At 49.4% G+C, this 22,384-nt stretch overlaps 1 protein-coding gene across 5 annotated transcripts in view; it reads right to left on the reverse strand.

The window, feature by feature from the left end:
• Positions 1-22,384, reverse strand: part of LOC119449227 (putative phosphoenolpyruvate synthase) — a 614,437-nt gene that overhangs the window by 458,202 nt on the left and 133,851 nt on the right. For all 5 annotated transcript variants that reach the window (XR_007466614.1, XR_007466613.1, XR_007466615.1 and 2 more), the window contains exons 8-9: positions 11,933-11,985; positions 1,019-1,134 (exon numbers count right to left, since the gene is read on the reverse strand). Coding sequence is in view for 2 of the 5 variants with exons in the window: in XM_049666356.1 (XP_049522313.1) it covers positions 1,019-1,134; positions 11,933-11,985 (169 nt within the window). In the remaining 3 variants the exon portion in view is untranslated. The remainder of the gene's footprint in view (positions 1-1,018; positions 1,135-11,932; positions 11,986-22,384) is intronic.

The raw sequence follows: 22,384 nt of genomic DNA on the forward strand, positions 1-22,384 counted from the left end.
TGTGGAGACCCTCACTACGATGTCCGACACACACACACACACACACACACACACACACACTGTCACAAAAGAGCGCGTAATCCAAGCGCGCGTCGAGTGTCACGCAAGCCAGCGAAAGAACACGCCGGCCCCGCGGCAACTTCAACAGAGGCACAGAGCGCATACGCCTCAAGCAACAACGCTAACAACGGCGCCGAAACGTCTGGAAGAGACTCGACGAAGCGACGTTAACCGGAGAGAGAGAGAGAGGAAACGCGCGCGCCGAGACACCTTCTCACCCGGCGAGTCGAGAGAGAGATAACTACAGCGCGTACGCGCGCGCCAACAGCATGAGTCATCATCACCCCCCCACCCCCCCTCGACAACACTCAGACGGCGGTCGAAGGTACGAGAAAAGAATAGAAGCTTCCCAAGCATTGGCCATGCTACGAGATCACGACTCCGATAGGGAAAATCGAGAACGCCTGTGGAAGCTATATAATCGCCGTGCGAGAATCGTTCAGTGGAATTCAGGAATTCAGGAGTTCAGGAGTTCAGAGAGTTCAGTCCGCACCCCTGAAGTGATGTAACGTGAAGACCGAGCGTCTGCGGAAGAAGGGGATTCCCCGGCAAGCTAGTCGACGAGTTCATCGAGCGTCGAGTTCATCGTTCATCGAACACACACACACACACACACACACACACACACACACACACACACACACACACACACACACATATATATATATATATTAGTGTTTTAGAACGTAAAATCGTATAGTTATTTTATCTCTGAACGCGACCACGTATCTTAAAAGTATGTGAAAGTTGGAGACGCGCTGCAAGAAAGCACGGTCAAGCGCGTATCGAACTCATTGTATAATCTGCAGTTTTCTACGTTTTCGTACAGGCGTTACGTCATTAGACCTTGAAATCTACTCGTTGAATTTCGCGGTTATGGTTTTCTTTGGTTATGGTTTTCTTGCAGTGGAGGAAAATAAGCACAATAAAGAAAAGGCAGGGCAGAACCATCACTTACCGCTCCCAATGTAGAGTCGTGCACGCACTGCCACCGCGACATCGTCAGTCCTAACCAGGCTGTAATCGATGGGCCGCATGATGGACGAGGGTGCGTATAGGGATCCAAAATATACACTGCGTGAAGCGAAAGCACGGCTGACTTAGACATCGCTTGAACAGTTTCTTATGGCACATCTAGGCATCAAGGATGAAGCCGCACAAAGCGATCCAAAAATAGGGTGCTCCAAGTAGCAACACCACGTAGTAATCAGTGCACCTATTGTTTCTTGCGGACGAGAGTGCCTAGGACAACGAGTAATAATAATTCCATGAGGTGGAAGCACTGCTTTCAGTTCAATTCAATTATTGTCGCAGACTACTGAATACATGGGTCTAAAATTCACCTCCTAGTTAACTTATATTCACTCATTGTTGCAGACAAAACTGAGGCTAACCGAAGTATGAAGAAAGAAATGCACACAACCGATTTTTGATGGTCTACCTACATTATTACATCGAGTTACCAGTCATTCCCCTGTCATATGCAGCACGAAGTCGCTGGTTCGATTCCCTGCCGCTGCGGCTTACTTCTGACAGTAGCGGAATGTGAAAACCGTTCGAGTAAAAAACACCAGGCAGTCGTAAATCGAAGCGTCCTTTACGGCCTGTCGTAAAACTTCTGCTTTTAACGTTTGCTACGGGTGTTACTATCCACTTAATGCGCTAATCAATAGTTTAAACAATTTTTTTTTCAGTTACCATGCGTATGTGCAGAAGGCTGGCGGGCGACGAGCGCGTATCTTTTGAAACGCATCCCGACCCGCTGCAGCACACTTCAGTCGGGGAGTTGGTCCTTGTGCAATATCGTCAACCCGTGCCGTCCTGGCGGCATTTGGCGGGTCGGTTCTTCTTTCGTTGTTCTGACAGCAGCAATGGTTCATTGCACTCAGCCCTAGAGCGTGAGCAATGTGTTCTTTTTCAGCGTTCCCCTCACCTTTTACTGCCCCACCAGGCTGTGCATACCTGACAGCGGCGCTTCTGTTTTACTGAATTGAACAGTCTTGTCCTTGGGAGACATCAAAAGACAGAGAAAAAAGCTGCACTACATTTTAGAGCACGACTTGTCCCACGTTTTCGGCTTGATTGTTACTCGCAATATCATCTTTATTGCAGTGGAGAAACAACCTCTGAAAGATTAGCGGTATCGAATGTATGAAAATAACCCAAATTTTCCGGGTGAATTTCAGCAATGATACAGCTATGACGGAAGAAAAATCGGAGGACGCTTAAGCTTCGCTTTTACGAGCAGAACGCAATAGCGTTATCGGGACCCGTTCGCCCCGCATCGTTCACATCCGGCAAGTAGGCTTCATTCACTGCAACACTGAACGTGGGAAATCCAGCTTACAAAGACCAAGCTTACACCGATCCCCTTAATGTCGGCTTCACTTTTAAACAGAGATTTATTGCTGGGAAGACATTTATCCAGTAGCAATATAAGTGGTCTTATGTTAAAATGTGAAGGCCCTAGCACCTTTCTTTTATCATATCAGTAATTGTTTGCTATTGCCCAGACGCGCGCGCGTGTCCAAAACGCATTAGGCATACGAAGTCCCAATTCGACCTGCGGAGGTTGCGAGCACCATCTGGATATCAGTTTCGCAAGTACCCGAGCGCACGGCTGTAGGTCTGGTAGAAATGCTGGAAAAGGGGTTTGTGTTTGAGTTTCTTCGTAACAGAATTATGTTTTCTCGTAGATTCAAATTACAATCTGAACCCGCAGGGGTGGCTGAGTCAGCTAAGGCGTTGCGCGGCTGAGCACGAGATCGCGGGATCGAATCCCGGCCGCGGCGGCCGCATTTCGTTGGAGGCGAAATGCAAAAACGCCCGTGTGCTTGCGTTGTAGTGCACGTTAAAGAACCCCAGGTGGTTAAAGTTAATCCGGAGCCCTCCACTATGGCGTGCCTCAAAATCAGAACTGGTTTTGGCGCGTAAAACCCCAGAAAGAAGAACAAATTACAATCCGACGCCACCAGGTCTGTAGGTTGTGGTTAAGTCGTACTTTACCATTTTTCTGACGGATTTCACTGTGAGAAATTTAATTTTTCTTCACCAAAACCTTGCACCACGTGGAGGGCCTGCGCGGTCGGCATGGTTGGGGATGATTTTCTCCTCCACGGACGCCGATGCAGGCTTTTCTGAAAACACCTACCTTCCCCGTGGTAGGGAGAGAGTTAAGCGCGGCAGCAGCAGCGAGCGAATTGATTTCAGTGCTGCCTCTCGCCTCAACGCGAAGCAAGCCGCAAAAACAGATTACGTGGCACGTCGCTATGAAGATAGGGCTCGCGCCGCCGCACTATACGTAGCAGCCGCCAGAATAGAACGCCTCCCCCCCCCCCCTTCCTCACATCCTGCGGGGTGCCTTGCACTGACGGAAGATCGCTTTCAAGATAGCGGCCGCGCGGCCGCGCCATACGCAGCAGCCACCGGAGTAGAACTTCCACTTGCCCTGGTACCATACTCGCGACGGAAGAAGGCGTGCTTCCTCCTCGCTTTCCTCCCTTGCCTGCGTGAGGTTGAGCCCCCAACGACGGCTCACCTTCGCAAGCTTTCACTCGCAGATACAGCATACGGCACATACAGCACTCGCACATACAGCATACAATGTTACCGCCCTTGGACTTTACACCGAGCGTCATGGCGACGCCGACGGCAGAAATGCGTCTGGATCAGTGTCCATATAATTGATATCGCAATATAAAAGATGAAGGGTATGTATACAACCTCGTATACATATGCATAGCATACATGTATAGAATACGTGATTAACTCAAACAGGCTAGCTGGCTGTCACCGCCCCGTTTCGAAGGGGATGCAAACAAATCGTCATCACTGGTGGAAGTGCTGGTAAATAGCTAGCGTATTATGCCATTTCAAAGGGGATGCAAACAAATCGTCATCACTGGTGGAAGTGCTGGTAAATAGCCAGTGTATTATGCCCGCCGAATCCGAGCCGCAAGCTACCAGCACCTTAATAAGGAGGGAGCAGAAATCATGCGAAGTAGCTGCCGTCTCTAAACGGTCTTCCAATAAAACACAGTCCGATGGCAAGCTCATCCAGAGGAATGTCGGCAGCAACGGTAAGTCAAACCACGTAAATTCAAACAGCGTTGTTACTGTGGATTATCAAAGCACCTCGCGCGCCTAAATCAGTCTACGGTGATGCTTTTGAGGCTGTGGCAGATTGGTCTGACCACTCGTTTCCGGTCGCCGCCTTTAACGACTAGGATCACCGAAGTAAGTTAAAGAACTGTTATTTCACACATGAGGCATGTGAACTGTTATTTCACACAGCAAGACGCCTTCCCGCTCGAACTCTCTTGAACGGGGGCACGTTAACGCACCTGGGGCTCCTGTGGATGGCAAACTCTAACTGCAAAACTGCCATTTCGCAATCGACTTTCCGCATCTGGCACTGGAACTGTAGATCCTACAGACCCCGCTTAGCAAATCTACAAGAATATCTAAAGACGAATCAACCAGACATCATCGCCATCCAAGAGACCAACACCAAAAATGTTAGGCTTCCAGGATACAACACCCTCACCATAACCACAAGAACCGCCATACTTCTCAAGAAGACAATTACGGCCCAAGAACACAGGATAGAAGACACCACGATTGAGAACACTATAGTGGAAATCATACCCGACCGCAAGTTGCACCAAAGCCTCTACGTGGCTAACGTATACAGCCCACCGCGAGACCAGCTCGCGGACTACGATCACTTCATCCGCGAACTCCGAAAACGCACAAGAGGACACTGGCTCGTAGTCGTAGGGGACTTTAACGCCCCGCACACGGCCTGGGGCTATGCCACCACCACGAAGAAAGGCGCGAGAGTCCACGACGCCGCTCAGCAACACGGCCTCACGTTGTGGAACGATTCGCTCCAGCCTACGAGAGTCGGAAACAGCGTCTCAAGAGACACCAACCCCGACCTTACCTTTACGCGGGATGTGAAGAACGCGATCTGGACCTGTCTCCCAGACACTCTTGGTAATGACCACCACATCGTTCAACTCGATATCGAGCACGCACGTCGACCGGCCAGGACTGGCACGGCAAGAATAACGGAATGGAATGCCTTCAGAACCGAGCTCGACGATTAAACTACCATATCGGACTACGACGCCTGGCTCAAACAGATCCTGGATACCGCCGACCGGTTCACAAAAATCATCCAACTTGATGACGATCACCCCGCCATAGACACCTCCACCTCTGGGAGGCCAGAAGGGTCCTACTCAAGAGATGGAAGAGGCAGAAACTCCACACGCAACTCAGGAAAAGGATCGCCCTATTGACAAAACAGTCGCAGGAATATGCTGACCAGCTAGCGGGACACAACTGGCGCGCCTTCTGCGATAAGCTTCAGGGCACGCTCAGTACCAAGAAAACGTGGCACCTGCTGCGCGCTCTCCTCGACGAAGGCCCCATCAAGACGCAGCAACGGCAACACATCCGTCGATTAGCACACAACTACGACGGCTCGGAGGAAGACCTACTCCGCGAACTATGCAACAAGCTCCGCGGTCCCTCCCAACCAGCGACAACCCCGCCACTCAAAGAATATGAAGGCAGACCCAACATGACTTGGACCGGCCCTTCACACCAGCAGAGCTCTAAGCAGCCATCTCCAAGCTCACGAGAAACACGAGCCCAGGCAAGGACAGGATAGCGAACAAGCACCTACGACAGCTGCCCCAACAATCCTTGACGGCTCTCCTCCGGTATTACAACGAGTGCTGGGACAAAGGAGAGCTGCCGGCCGCGTGGAAGCACTCGGAAGTGCTCATGATACCAAAGCCCAACAAGCCCACAGCTCTCGAGAACCTGAGACCAATCTCTCTCACTTCGTGCGTTGGTAAGCTGTTTGAGCGAAGGTCCATGACCGGCTCACATCGCACCTCGAAGACAATGGGCACTATCCAGACACCATGTTCGGCTACCGCCAGCTTCTTTCTACGCAAGATGTCTTTCTTCTCCTAAAGGATGACCTCATTGACCACCTCAGCAAGAATAACAAGTCGTGCGTCCTTGCCATCGACGTGAAGGGCGCATTTGACAATGTCATCCACAAAGCGATACTACAAAACCTCGAGGAGACCGCCTGCGGTTCAAAGACCTGCGGCTATGTCCGTAACTTCCTCACCGGCCGGACGGCCACGGTGGGGATATCCAACTTACGCAGTAAGGAATTCAAGCTGCCGAACAGGGGAATGCCGCAAGGCTCCGTCGTGTCGCCCCTCCTATTCAACGTGGCACTCCTCAAGCTCCCCCCGGCTGCAACACTCCAATTGCTAGTAGGTACAGCGTTTGACCGCTGGCGCCACGCTGCGCCGCTCGCGCGTACCGCGTTTCTAGGTGGTTCCGTTCACCGAGGGCGCTCGAACGCAATCATGTGGTTGGCTTTGGGAGGCCGGTTGGCTTTGGGAGCACACGGTAATACGACAAATGAGGCAGTGCATGGTGACATGGGTTGGGCCTCTTTTGAAGTCAGAGAAGCACAAAGCAAAATTAGTTCTGAAGAAAGGCTCAGGAACATGGATGAAAATAAATGGGCGGCTAAAGTGCACAAGTATCTCTACATGAAAAGCGTGGATACAGAATGGAGGAAGAGGTCAAGGAAGTTGGCAACCAAGTACAGGATAATCGAAACTGTAAATAGACAACCAGGGGTCATCAGAAAGAAAGTGAGAGAAATAGAGACCGTGAATTGGATGCAAAGAATGGAAACGAAAAGGACAATGGAGATTTACAAGAATGAGAAGAAAGAAATTAGAAGGGAAAATCTGTACGATAACACAAAGGGCAGTGCCTTGCTATTTGAGGCTCGAGCCGGTTGCCTAAGGACGAAAACATATCGGAACAAATATTCGGAACTAGATGAGACATGTGTATGCTGCAGTAAAGATCCAGAGACCACTCAGCACATCCTAATGGAATGCGACAGGATCCACCCAGCGAGAACCGTAGGTAACGTGCAACTCCCAGAAGCACTTGGGTTTAAAGTGGAAGGAAACATAAACAGATCAGCCGTAGAGATCAGCAAGAGACGATTAGAGTATTGGTGGAAAAAAAGCAGGGAAAAGATGGATACGACCTGATCTCTTAAAATCATAGGCAGCGGTACAAGGTAAATTTTTGAAAAAGGAAAATAATGAGAGGTATACAAAAATGCTAGATAAAGAACATGTATAGTATACCTGATTAAATCAAGCAGGCTAGGTGACTATTTGTCGCCGCCCCGTTTCAAAGGGGATGCCAATAAATCATCATCATCATGGTTCGCGCGAATGCCACCCTTGGAAGCATGGCTGTATGGCTGAGTGGTTACGGCGCTCGCTTCGGGATCTTGCGTACGCGCGTTCGAAACACGCTATGGCTACATTTTTTTTCTTTTTTTCTTAATATCACGCTTTTCCCTTTTTTTCCCTGTCTGTTTGCCAGCGCGGTCGCTTGAACCCCGGCGCCACGGCGGCAGCCGTGGTGCCGGGCGCCGACGCGAAGTGGCGGTCGTTGGGGTGTTGCTACGCTGCGCTCCGCAACACCCCAAATATAAAAATACTGCTCCAGTCAGGTAGACTGCTCCCTCCCTGATAGTGATCATGGATCATGAAAACAGTGATGCGTTTATAATACCACCGATCCCAACAGCAGGCTAGTCGCCACCAGCCCAGCGTTTTCTCCGTCAACGCCTCCTCCGTTCCAACGGCGGCGGCTAGAAACATGGTACGCGCGAGCGGCGCAGCGTGGCGCCAGCGGTCAAACGCTGTACCTACTAGCAATTGGAAATACGCCCCCCGGCTTCTCGAAAACATCCCAGGCCTGCGTCACGCCTTCTACGCGGACGACATCACGCTCTGGACGCGAAGAACGAGCACCGGAGAGCAAGAACGTTGCCTTCAAGAAGCGGTTGATGTTATCGAGCACTACCTTGATAGCTGCGGCCTCCACTGCGCACCTGAGAAATCGTAGCTACTCGTACTCAAGGCACGCACGAGGGGTAGACCTCCCACCTGCGAAGCTCCAGACCCATGCGTCACGCTCAACGGGATCCAAATACCGAAGGTCGCCTCGCTTCGAGTACTCGGCTTGCACCTGCATCGAGATGGATCAGGAGTCGCCACGCTCCCACGGCTCCAACGCACAATCTTCCAACTCACACACCTCGTAAGGAGAGTAGCCAATCGACGCCGTGGCCTCAAGGAGCAAGACACCATGAGAGTCGTTCAAGCTCTACTGACCAGCAGAATAACGTACGCAACCCCGTACCTGACTCTCAAGAATTGCGAAGTCGACAAGCTCAATGTCATCATCCGCAAAGCTACGAAGCTCGCCATGGGTCTACCACCGGTGGCATCTTCCACCCGACTTCTCAAAATGGGTGCTCATAACACCTGGCAAGAGCTGGTGGAAGCCCAGAAAACCACCCAACTCGAGAGGCTGAAGCTCACGCCGTCGGGCAGATCGGTCTTTGCGCGCCTCGGCTACGGAGAACGCTACATCTCCGACGCGGACTGCAAGGTCAAGATACCGTCATGCTTAAGAGAATCCCTGAGCATCGACAAACTACCGCGCAACATGCATCCCGAGCATCATCGTGGACGCCGGCTCGCTCGAGTCGACGCCATCCGAAGACGCCACAAGCACGATCCAGATGCTCGCTACGTAGATGCGTCCAAATACCCGAGAAAAACCGCTTACGCCCTGAGTGTGGTTGACTCGAGAGGCAAAGAACTGGCATCCGCCACAGTCAGGGTGCGGAACTCGGAGACAGCGGAAGAAGCGGCGATCGCCCTCGTCACCACCACGAGCACGAACGCGGTCGCAGTCTTCACGGACTCCCAAATCGCAGTACGCAATCACACGAGTGGCCGAATATCGGTGGAAGCAGTCAAAATTCTGCAGAAAAGAATCACTCCGCTCCCTTACACCTGCGTCACGTGGGTACCAGGGCACGAGGGGCTCGAGGGAAACGAAGCGGCACACGCCGCGGCCCGCGATCACGTCAACCGGGCCTCTCTCGCCGCCTCGCGAGACCCCCGACCGTCTGGTGACGCAGCGGAAACGGAGACAATACCCCCCACGTATAACGCCATCCTCCAACACTACCGACTGGGACGCAGGGTGTACCCGCCACCTCATCCAAAACTCACGAAAGAGGAAAGCACCGCATTCTGAAGACTGCAGAGCAATACGTACACCCATGGGATCTTCATGCATCGCATCCACCGGACACTACACACCTACAACTGCCCGATCTGCGCCGTGCCAGACACTCTGGCTCATTTGCTACTCGAGTGCCCGTGGCGCCCCGAAGACGCCGTTACCAAACATACAACGTCCGAAGACGTGAACCTCTTCGCCGAGACGTGGGAGGCCAAGATCTCCACCCCGACCCTGGACGAACAACGACGTCTTGTCGCCAGAGCCCGGGATGCTATCGCGGCCAGAAGATTCCTTGAATGAGGAACCCTCCCACCTAGAGTGATCCACAGCTCAAACGCTCGGGAACACCGTCTGGAAAATTAAAGTTTATTTCATCATCATCATCACACATGAGGATTCGGAACGCGTCTGATACGAGAACCATGAAGTTAGTGAACCAGTTAGAGAAAGTGTCACCGGAAGGCGCTTGACGCCTTAGGGCGCCGAAGAGAAAAAGCAGAGCAGGCACTTTCGTGGAAGTAAAGGCGGAACGGAAAGTATAGCTCTCTTGGTGGACGACAGGTCACGATTGCGCTAACAGGCAGACCCAGCCATGCCCGGTGAAAAGATGTACAGCTGCAGCGGAAAAAGATTAGCACAAGTACGCGATGGTCGGAGCAGGGAGATTGCGGTACGCGGCGCTATTTTTCTCGTGCACACTAGTATCTAAAGTGCCATATGATTCATGTGTCAAAGAGGGGTTTCGTTCTCGGCGTGCTAGCGAACAACAGCGTCGCGTGCCGCAATTTATCTGAAAGGGTGATCGGTCCCTAGTGCTAATATTTTTTTCCGCTGCACCTGTACGCCTATTGGTGCAAGGAGTAAAAAAAAAAAGAAAAAAAAGAAAAAAAAATTTCCCCGACTCTTACTGTACTCCCTCACGCGAAACTTGAGCGCAGCTCGGTGCGTGTTTTCATTTCGCGATATTTTCGCGTAGTGCGGCAAAGAACTTGAGAAAGACTTCCAGCAGAGTCGGCAATCGTCGAAAATCTGATCTGCGGGTCAAGTGCGTCGGCTTTTATACTTGACTCGTCGAAGGTTCCACTGGAATCGCTGGTGCCGCTTGGCTTCAAGAAAGTACTACAGAATTCGCGTCGCGCATACAATCAGATTACAAAAAAAAAAAACTCGCAAACCATGACAAACGAAACAAGCGCGAACGAGACCAAACCAAGCAAACCAAACAAGCCCGAGCGAGAGCTCACGTGAGCAGACGATATAGTACGAAACGAGCGGTCCGGCTGAGACCAACCAGAACGAGTACGCATCAAGCGGTCGGCCGTGTCCGCATGAAGCTAGTTTCGCGCGCGCCGTTCTGTTCTCCGCTGTTCGCGGCTCGCGTGTTCCTACTGCCACTCCGCGTTCTCTGGTTTATCTTTCGCTGTTGTGCTCGTTTGCTTTGTTAAGCCGCCGCCGACGTTCGCCGCAGGACATTAAGAGCAGCGCTCTAAAACTTTTTTTACAGCGTAAGCTGTTATGGGCTCATTCCAATAGCCGTTTCGGTTAGCGATGGTGTCCGCCTCCACCAACGGTGTCCGGTGACCCCGGGCCTGCTGCAGGCCCGGGGTCACCGCTGCGCGCGAATCAGATACTCTACCACTGAGCCACGCAAGCGCTTACCATCAGCTAGAGGAAAAAATTGGAGGACGCTTAAGCTTCGCCTTTAAGAGTGGAATGCGAGAGCGTTATCGGGACCCGTTCGCATCGCACTTTTCTTTGAGTAGGTTTCACAGCAACACAGAACGTGGGAGAGCCAGCTTTCAAAGACCAAGCTTACAGTGATCCCCTTAACGTCGGCTTCACATTTAAACAGAAATGCATTGCTGGGAAGACGTTTTTCAAGGGGCAATATTAGTGGTACGTCTTATATGTGAAGGCCCTAGCACATTTTTTATTATTATATTAATTGTTTGCCATTGCCCCGACGCGCGTCCGTGTCCAAAGCGCTTTAGCAGGCAAAGTCCCAACTTGACCTGCCGAGGATGCGAGTGCCATCTGGATATTATTTTCGCAAGTCCCCTAGCGCGCGGCTGTAGGTCTGGTAGAAAGGCTGGAAAAAGTGTTTGTGTTTGAGTTTCCTCTTAGCAGAATTATGTTTTCTCGTGCATTCAAATTACAATCCGATGCCGAAAGGTAAACAATCCGATGGCAAATCTGACGCCCAATGGTAAAGTCGTACTTTACCATTTTTTTCTGACGGATTTCACTGTGAGAACTTCAATTTTTGTTCACCAAAACCTTGCACCACGTCGAGGGACTGAGCGGTCGGGGTGGTTGGGGATGATTTTCTCCGCCGCCGACATCACACGCCGGCGCCGGATTTTCTGCGGCACGGGGCCGTTAACGCTATCACGTTAAAACGGTAGCGTTGAATCTACCTAGTCAGCTTACATCTGAGGTGCACAGCGAAGTTTGTGAGTGACAACAAAACAGTAGCTGAGGTAAGCAGTATAATATCAACAACAACTCGCTGATGGTGGTAAGCTGAGCAAAAACTTACAGGGACACTAAACAAAGAACCAAACACCACTCGCAACCGGAGCTACAGCTTCGGACAGTGGGCTGGGTCAGTAACAAAGAGTAGACAATAAACAACAAACACCAAAGGGGGACAACACGTGGTACTTTTCATGACAATTTCTTTCATAAACATGCTTACCCATTCCTGCCTCCATAAGCATTCGAGTGAACCAAGTGGAAAAAATTGCCATCCTGAAAAAAAAAAACGAGAAAGAGCATCGCGTTTCGTGAACCACTGCCCATATGTCTGAGAAATGCAGCATTTGGCAGACGCATATGTTACGGTCGTCACACAAAAATTTAGACATCTGCGACTCCAGCGCACATCAAGTCATTTTGTGCGAGGACAGCAGCGCTGACACGACCAGATTCTCGAGAACTTAAAGAAGTTTAATGTTTCATGTACAATGCACTACTGCCTATGGAATGAGAGAAAACGGTGCTTTTAGGGAGATTGACGGAGCTCTCCCGCGTTGTAACTTGGACAGGGATCACTATTAGGATTATCGAATGATACCACACTTGGCAAACTACATACAATCCACTCACATTGACAGATACCAGAGAAATAATCTCATTGAACACAAGAACAAACAGAAAATTTACATCTGATAATTCACTTGACTCGGTTCATGGTAGACATAACAACAAACTTAACTAATTCACCTTGACAGAAACAGTGCACGCACAAAAAATGGAACACGGTATAAAATCAGTGCTGTATGTATATCTATTATAATATAATATAAAATGCATTGTCTATGTTAGTTCGGTGTAAGATGCTCGGGATTTTATTCATACAGATTATATAGTAAGTTACGGATCATGAAGCATAATCTACCTTCTCTGTATTTAGTGCTGTTGGGAGACACTTCCCATTATTCGAAATGCTTGGTGTTCTAAATATACAGATAGGGGGTGCAAACTATCATGCACCAAAGTTTTAAAATATGCAATGGCCACGTAGCTAGACAGAACCAAGGTAATTTTGTTCGCCATCGCTTGTAGGTACTCATATTATTTATTCCCTTCCGACTAATTACAGAATTTGTCTTAATCAACTTCTCAAATATTATAATTAGATGAAAAGTGTCAATGATAGAATTGTAGAGCAACATGAAAAACTCCCGATACAGCTTTCTGTTGCTCAATACGTGCTACATAAAAGTGTTTTTCCGAGCGTGAAACAAGCCCGCGAATTCACGCATTATTGACGCGTGACTGGCCGCTCGAGCATTTTGCGTGAATTTGCTGGCTTTTTCACGCTCGGAAACACACTTTTATGTAGCACGTATTCAGCAACGTACGGAATACTGCATCGGGAGTTTTTCATGTTGCTCTACAATTTTATCATTTACACTTTTCATGTAATTGTAATATTTGAGAAGTTGATTAAATATTAAGACTAATTAGGTAATTAGGCGCAACGCAAAAAGTTATCTGAGTATCTCCAAGTGACGGCAAACAAATTAGCTTGGTTCTGTCCAGATACATTACATTTGCGTATGTTTAAATACTTGAATAAAATACCGGCAGATCCCACGCCCTGTGGGAATCGATGTTATGCGAAGCAGAGGGTGATAGCCTACCAAGTTAACGAAATGACCATGAGAGCACGAAGACGTAGGCGGCTATTTCATGACCTACATGACACGCATGTCATGACATTCATGTCAAGAGTCCTCAGGAGTTCTTTTAGCTACACCTAAGAGACCTGAATGACATTCTGAATGACCTGAAAGAGATGAATCACATGACACGCATCTCATGACATTCATGTCATGAGTCCTCAGGAGTTCTTTTAGCTACACCTAAGAGACCTTAAGGCCAAAACGTTAATCATGCTCATGACTATGACTTCGACCATCAACGTTTAGTGTTTCCTTCACTTAGTACCTACGTCCGAACCCATTCCAGTGGTTTTTGAGTGTTAATCTTTTTCGCTGAGCCATGTCATTTTGCTGAGTCATGCTCATGACTATGACTTCTACCAGTATCCTTTAGTGTTTGCTTCCCTTAGTACCCACGTCCGAACACATTTCAGTGTTTTTTGATTGCTATACTTTTGTCGTTGAGTCATTGTCATTTTTTCTGAGTCATGCTCATGGCTATTACTTCTACCAGCATCCTGTAGTGTTTCCTTCACTTAGTACCCAAGCCCGAACCCATTTCAGTGGTTTTTGAGTGCTATACGTTTTTCGCTGAGTCACTGCCATTTTGCTGAGTCATGCTCATGACGATGATTTCTACCATCATCCTTTAGTGCTCCCTTCACTTAGTGCCCACGTCCGAACCCATTCCAGTGGTTTTTAAGTGTTAATCTATTTTCGCTGAGTCATTGTCATTTTTGCTGAGTCATGCTCATGACTATTACTTCTACCAGCATCCTGTAGTGTTTCCTTCACTTATTACCCATGTCCGAACCCATTTGAGTGGTTTTTGAGTGTTAAACTTTTTCGCTGGGTTATTGTCATGACCTACATGACACGCATGTCCTGATATTCATGTCATGACATATCATTTATGCTCGTCATATACTCTTGTCATAGTATGTCAATTTTGGTACTTACCAAGTTAACGAAATGACCATGAGAGCACAAAGTCGTAGGCGGCGATATATATAGATACATACAGTCAAAGTGGCAATTGTTCGCCAAGAAATGCTTCGCATTTAAAAACAGCGCTAAAGAGAAGATGACGAAACGAAGACATGTTCAACGGACAGGCGCCCGTCTGTTGTACCTGTCTTTTTTTCGTCCTCGTGTATTTTGCGCTGTTTTTCTTCAAGTAAATAACGAGTGTTTTCTTACATACTATTTCGTACCACGTAACATTGTAAAGGCGGCCCTCACGAATCAGGCCAACTGTTGAAGAAACTGCCGAGCAGGGTGAGCAGAAGCAGTATTAGCAACTATGCTCTTATCAATTTGTTTTAACATATTCCAAGTTTTCCTATATCTGTGCATGTGAGGGCTTCACACACGAGAAAACTGTGTTACATCTAAGAAGTAAATAAACACCGATAAAGAAAAGTCGCAGGACTGCGCGGCACATGCAGCAGAGTCACAGCGTAAGCTGATGGAGCGGCTCAAGAGTAGCTCCAATTTGGGCACCACGCACAACAGGGTCTTAGCGGCAGTCTGTTCGCCTCGTTTTGACGAGAACGATCTGAACTGTCCGCCTGGCGTAGACGGCGAGCTGCGGCTTGTAATGCTCTCTGCACAGCAGTCTGCTGAGCCCGATCAAGCCTTAGAACTGCAACTTACATGTCGGGCGCGCCGCCTTTGCAAGCACTTTAACTAGATTGCGCCACCATACTGGTGGAGGCTCGGCAGCTCAGGAGCGCGTCGATTGCGCGCCTCATCTGAATCGCATATCGTCGTCTGCGCCTGTGGACGCTGCGTTTGCAGGCATCTTACCTAGATGGCGCCACCATACTGGCGGAGGCTCGAGTCGTCTCCTCCTGCGTGCTTGCCTTATATATGGGCATTTTCTGCAGCCAGATAGCAAGTGCTTGCTATCAATTGCTCAGTGGTAGAGTATCCGGCTCCCACGCAGCGGGCGCGGGTTCGATCCCGGCGGGAATCGGGTACTTTTTTCGCGTTTCCGGCGATAGCGGTTACGCGGCGGACGGCGGCGGCGGCATCATCGCGGCCCGAAACGGCTATTGGAATGAGCCCATAACAGCTTACGCTGTAAAATGGGGGCAGCTTCACACTAGTGGTGCGAAACAAACAGCGAAACTGGCGACCCCACCTAGCTTTATCTCGGTTCGGCCGAGTTTTTGCGACGTTGTGCTTGGAGACTCGGCCACGTTTTGCGCAAGATCACTTCGGAATCATCGACAGCCCGGCCAAGGAGCAAGGAACACTCGGTCATTAAAATATCTGGACGCTCAAACGCTTTTGCTCCCTAACGTCACTGCCAGCCAGCATGTTCAGGAATCATGCACGAATATACAGGCGTCGAGAGACGTAGATGTCGCCACCGCCTGGGAGACCTCATACAAGTCACAGCAAATAATGTGAAAGTTCCATGCACCAAGCGCGATTGTGATCGGTTTCGCGGGCTCCTAACTCCGGATCTTCTGCGAATCCCTGACGTTTCGCCGGCGCGATACTCGGGATCAGACCGAAGTCGTCTTGCGCGCTCTCGAGTAGCCGCGCAGCGGCTTTCGCGCCGTGCTTCTTCGCGACTGACGCTCTTTTTCGGCCGCCCCAACTTCCTGCAATCAAATGGAAATTCTAAATGATGTCCCTTATGCTCTTGTATTTTCAAACCTGGTGACAGAATGCCATGGGTGTTTAAATAAAGTACTGAATTTATGATCCCGAAAACGTAGGCACACATTTCGGCCTTCTGTACAGCTCTCGTTCGTGCCTGCCTGGCTCCACCTTCGTTGTAGTAATGCTTGCGCAACAGCATGAGCTCTACATGCACCAACAAGGACGAACTCCCTTGTAGAGATGGGTCGCTCAGGAGCGAGCCGGATCTTGTGAGCGGCTCTTTTTAAAGAGCGAGTGAGCGGTCGTTCAGTAAAAATGAGCGGCGGTTCTTTTGGAGAAAGGGAGCCGGTTCTCTCGCGTTCAGAGAGCCGTGCCGATGCGTTCCGTCAGAGCCGGGTCTCCTGCTGGGTGCGACTTCCGCGCCATCTATTAGCGGTACGAAAAGGCAACTGCCCTCCCGCCCTTCCTCGCAAGAGTCGCCTTCAGCCACTCGCCTTCGGCTGAAGAACGAAAGAACCGCCGCTCACTTACTGAACCACCGCTCCCTCGCTCTTCAAAAGAGCGGCTCAAAAGATCCGGCTCGCTCCTGAGCGCTCAGGAGCCAGCCGCTCTTTTTGCCACGGCTCCCTCGCTCTTCAAAAGATCCGGCTGGCTCCTGAGCGCTCAGGAGCGAGCCGCTCTTTTCCGCCTCGGCGCCCTCGCTCTTCAAAAAAGATCCGGCTCGCTCCTGAGCGCTCAGGAGCGGGCCGCTCTTTTGAAGACCGAGGGCGCCGTGGTTCAGTAAGTGAGCGGCGGTTCTTTCGGAGTGAGGAAGTCGTTTCTCTCTCCTTGAATGAGCCGTGCCAAACCGTTCCGTCAGAGCTGGGTCTTCTGCTGGGTTTCGATGTTTTTCGATTTCTAACCGACGAATGGTGGCCAGTGTGGGCCGACTCGCGCTACTGGTACTCGCTCGTAGTGTGCGGTGTGCGCAGCAGTCCCCTTGGTTTTTTGTGCGTCTTATGGTGTGGCACCCGATGCCACCGAGGGGAGAAGTAAAGAAGTCTTAATTGGCAAAGGATGGTACCGTTCGTTGCCTGCTGCTGTTCGAACGATGTCTCACGACTCACCGATCGCACATCGTGCGCTGGTCCAATAATACTTCGAAGATGGTCTTCCGTGTAATTTGAAGGGCCCCTAAACCACCTCAGATATTTTTTGAACATTTCAAGTAAGCGCGCATCGAGTTCAGAATGCCGTCACGATCAACGATGCCAAACGCTGCAGCGCTACGCGCTGCAGGAGCGCAAAAAAAAAAAAAAACAATGCCGTTTTCCTCCCCTCGTTTTTCCGGTATCCCCAGTGGTCGTCACCAAGGAGGTTTAAAAAAGCATTTTTTTTTAAACCTCTTTGGTCGTCACGATGTCCGCACGGGGAATCTGGTGATTTCAACTGCGGAAACGATGTCCATTGGTTGAACAAGAACCCACGACTTCCGGTTAGTCTGCTAGCAGGTACGCGCACTTTCTGCTCTTCCTCATCGTGTCGATCGTTTGTGCGCCCTTGCGAATCGGTAATTACAGCCCGAAACGCAAGTGCCAAATCGTTAGCGTTCCAACATAGTCGTGCTTAGCGGTCTGATTAGCTGCGCGAACAGAGTGCGACAGTGTTGGCCTTTCCAGACGTGCGCGCAACACAGGGTCTATAGCGGTACGCTTCGCATAACACGGGCCGGCACCGCAGCAACAGCGGGTAGCCGAGAAGCGCTGAGTCCACGTTACCGGCACGGTAAATCATCGCACGCCGTTTGCCATTCGCGGGCCGCCGTTCGACAGCGGTTCTTGCTCGCGAACAGCGAGATTTCCTTGCCGTACGCAGAGAGGCTGAGGCCGGGACTCATTTGTGCTGCAGATTCACTGCCGCTGATCGCTCGACGGCGCCGACATCGTCGCTAGACCTTTTCTGGTTCCCTTCAAAGATAAAACGGACGGCGCTTTGAAATGAAATAGCGACGCTCACAAGCCGCAATAATTTCTTATCGTTGTTATCGCTCTTCGCAATACTTGTACACAAAGAAGAAAAATACGCTGATATTAGCGGAGCCGTCGGCTGCGATGCGAGCACAGCCGAGCCCGTTGTCTCCGGGCCAAGGTCGATCCACATAGGACGCGAAGCTTCGGGCGAAAAGCAGTTCAGAATTGTCATCGACATCAGCAAGGGTGGTTATGGGAGCAGCGATTGAAGCGCGACTATGTTTGGAGGGAATAAACACTGGGAAAGAGAAAAGCGTTTTTAAATTAAAGCGAGACGCCGTTAGATTCATTCAACGAAAATAAAATTCCAAATTCATTTTATATACGCGTGGCGAGAAAAGATGCAACTGTATTTTACTTGATGATTATCAATACATAACTTTTTTCAGGACCGACCGTGAGAGCGCCCATCGACAGCGGCGGGCGTTGACGCCGCAATCACTTGCAATGCCATGCAACTCTTAGAGTGCGTGGAAAGGCGCGCTCGTAAAGTTCACCTGGGGCTCTACTCTGGACACGCATGGAAATTTGTGCCGGGAAACGGAAGTTTTGCAAAATGCAGTTTTGCGTTTTCGTCAGAATGACGAAACGTGACGTGGAGCTGCAAATTTTATCGACTAATAGTCTTTTGTGGTCCTTGGCACCTATCTTGCGACTTTAGCGCTTTAAAAAGAAAGTGGACGGTAGCGTGCAGAAGCCTGTGCAATGCATCTGCAATTTCGCGAATATGTGGTGGCGTTCCAAGCTAGCCGGCAGGTCAGTTGTTGATTGGCTGAAAGAATATCCCGTGAAGAGCGTCACAGGAAGGGCCGTTTGGTAAGCGTCAATTTGACGTTGCATGACGTTGCGCTGGACCGCCATTGCGCCGATTTTCCGCCATAATTTGTGGTGCGACGAGCCGCGCGAATTATGGTAATGAGCGGCTATATGCAATGGCAGTCGAGAGGCATGCGTATCGCCGCATTTTCCCTGTCATTTTGGGCCATGAAAATCTTTTGTTCACAACGCGTGCTCATAGCATTTGCATCATTCTCGGGTGGTGTTGGCATTTGTGTTTTGAACCATCATTTGCATTAAAAACACGTTTATTTGAAATAATCTTGGTTGAGACTAGCAATCTTGCGACTTTTTGCACTTTTCGCTACTGCGTTTGTATTGTAATTAATATTAATGTCTTTTCGCGTCATCAAAGGCTATGCCAACGACGACTTTTTAATTTATAAAAATAAATGTACGCAAGGCAGCGTCTTGAAGTTACCTCTCGCGGTGCGAGTAAGCAGCGAAATGAACAAGAGATGGCAGTACCGGCGCTTGCGTCGCGCAAGCGGATGTTTGTGGCGCGCGCAACGCTATCGATGATATCCGGCCGCTTCTCGGCCAGACGAGTCCGGCTGAGTCACTTGCGTTTCACGAGATAGCGATAACGCGGCCTAGAGCGTGCGCTGATCATCACTGGTACGTCGCGTATGTTGTCTCAAGGTAGAAAGCAAGCGCGTTGGCGCCAATATACGATGACTCATTCCATTCCCCGAGGACACGCATCCTAGCTAATGAAGCAGACGACAGCTTGGGCGCATGCAGACGACGGAAGCAAGAAACGATTTTGATGGAATAATCGTACGCTTTGAGCTAGCTGCTTTATTTTTACTAGGGAGGAAACTGTTTTGCTTTATCAACCACGCTAGGTTCAATGCCTACATTACAGTTTCTTAGGTGAAACGTCAAATTTGCTTCACGTTACGAAAGCAAATCAGGGTTATCGGCGCCATTTTGTAAGCGTCGCGCGTACGTCACGCTTCGAAGTAAATGGCGGAATGTCCAGAATAGCGGCTCTGTTAGAATACGCCCCCCTCACATGTTGCGCTGTTTTGCATGTCGACGTTTGTCTGAATTAGATGACGCGGGTAGTTTTATTGTTTCTTAACCTGTGCAGTCACAAGTAGTGAGTTGCGACCGTTAGATACTTGTTTACTTTAGTTGTTTTCGTGCAACAACGCTGGCCGACGGGCTTGGCGTCCGACGAAAGGACGAGCACTCTACGCAATCGCCCAAAGCGTTCGTCGGCCTCCGAAGAAAGTATGTTCTGTGCAGCGATGCGATTTCGACACCCGTACGGCTGATCTTTTAAGGCATCGCTTTTCACGCTGAAAACTCGGAACTGAAGTCGAATGGCGGGGCATTTGAATATACAGCTCTAATCGCAGGCCTCCGAAAACAAATTTCGCGCCTATGAGAACAAAATGACGTCACTTCTATTTTTTACAAATATGACGCCAAATTATTTTTTCTTCCGCCGGAAGTGTTCCCTCCTCACACAGATGGCGCTAAGTTCCTTGAACCGCCGATGAGCAACCATGTTTTGAACGTATGGGCTTCTATGGAAGCTTCGCTACCAGATGTATTTACCTTGTCCCGGCTGCAGCTTATGTTTTCGTTGCCGGTGGCGGAGGCGCGCAGGTTCGCGGTCGTCGATTGGGCCATTGATGGTGCAGCGGGCAGGGCGCCGGCCGAACTGCCGTCTACTTTGGACACCTCTCGCGAGGCAGACGTTCTACGGCACTGGCGGACGGTTCGCCGTCGGTATATGTGCCGCTAGCGTGGACGTGACCGGAAGTATGCAGTGTTTTGAGAAGCGCGTTGGCGATGACGTATGTCACGTGACCTTTCGAGAAGCACTCGGCGAGGAGGGGAGACCAGCCGATGAGGAGAGTAGCGAAGGAAAGAGCGAAATGAAGCGAGGGCCGTTTTTCGATCATCAAACGCGTGTAACTCCGCTATTACCGCACCATTTCGAAACATTCTCGCGGCTACGTGTTCGTTGTAGACTCGTGCACAACTGCAACACCACAACTAAATTTCGACCTCTGGGTGGATTAGGGGCCCTTTAACGACAAGAGGTGAACGTACAGTTCTTCATTTGTGCTAATTAGTGTAGTCATGAAAATGTCGCCCATGACATCCACTTCAGTGCATTTTCTGAGCGTGTATCATTAGCACGTCAATAAAACGAGGCCAATGATCTGTTGTGTTGTAAGAGAAATTCATTTCTTTTTTTTCTTTTTTTTTTTTGTCCTTGTGTATGTGGCATGATCGCCAGTATCGCGCGTGCACTCAAGAGAAAAAAAAAAAAAAACGAAAGGTACGTGCGGCACTTTTGTGGATCTTTCGCATGATTTTTGTATTGTACTGCAAGAAATGATGTCTACATTCATTTTGCATGGCATTACAGCTTACTCATATTATAGTGAACGTACGTATGTGAATAAATGAATAAAGTTGAAACATAATGTACAATCATTTTGTGTTCTTAGTTTGACAAAAGTTGATTTTAAAGTACCACAAAAACGGACAAGCTTCTGTAATGACGATGAAGTTACACATTTTATTTTCTGAAAAAAGTACGTCGCGTTCTGCCTGTCACAGTATCATAAGCATTTTATCCCAAATATCAGAAAAGAAAGCTTTATTACAACTAAAAATTCACGCTTTTAATATATGTAGAAATATTCTCTAAACATAGCGAAAATACCAATAACACGTTTATTAAATTATGCATATATCATTTTTTTTCAAAGCCACATAACTATAGAATATGCATAACACAGGTTACACGTTTCAGTGAACCGGTGAGCCGTTCAAATGAACCGGTTCATTTCAGTGAGCTGAGCCGTTCCGAGCCGCTCACTGAAGTGAGCCGTTTTGCCCATCTCTACTCCCTTGTAGGATGTGGCTTAATATGCTTGCTTAAAGGGTTAATTAGTGCACTTCTGCTAATGAGCAGATTGTCTGTCACCACTTGTTGAAAAAAAAAGCGTTCAGCCATAATTAAAGAAAACAACGTGGTAAAAAGAGCGCTAGCCTCTTGAACCTCTTACCCCCCCCCCTCTCCTTTCGCTGAAAAAAAGGTAAGCAATACTTCGTATCCCCCCCCCCCCCCCCTAAGTCGAAATTCTTGATAAACCCCTGGCTGACGGCGCTTCAGAACAAACCACCGACGCTCCCAAGCAGCAATGTTTTGTTACCGTTGTTGCCCTCTCCTCGCAATAATTTGACACGCAAAAAAAGATGCTGAAATATGCAATGTGAGAATGAGCATGGCCGAGCCGGTTCGCAGTGCACCGTACTGCAGCTGAACTTGACTTGTATCGGAACTCTCGTTTAAACGTTTGATCATGAATATGGCTTCTTTAAAAATAAAATGAACAACATATACGCGTCGCTTTACTCTAGCGGAAATCATTTTGCCTGGAATAGAAGCTACATAACCAATGTTTGTGTAGCCGGTAGCAGCGTCGCGCGTGCACGTCGATGCGCTGTTTCTACATTAAACACGAAGTTTTTACTATATATGTTCGC

This window comes from Dermacentor silvarum, chromosome 4 (genome assembly GCF_013339745.2).
Source record: "Dermacentor silvarum isolate Dsil-2018 chromosome 4, BIME_Dsil_1.4, whole genome shotgun sequence".
NCBI classification, from domain to species: domain Eukaryota; kingdom Metazoa; phylum Arthropoda; class Arachnida; order Ixodida; family Ixodidae; genus Dermacentor; species Dermacentor silvarum.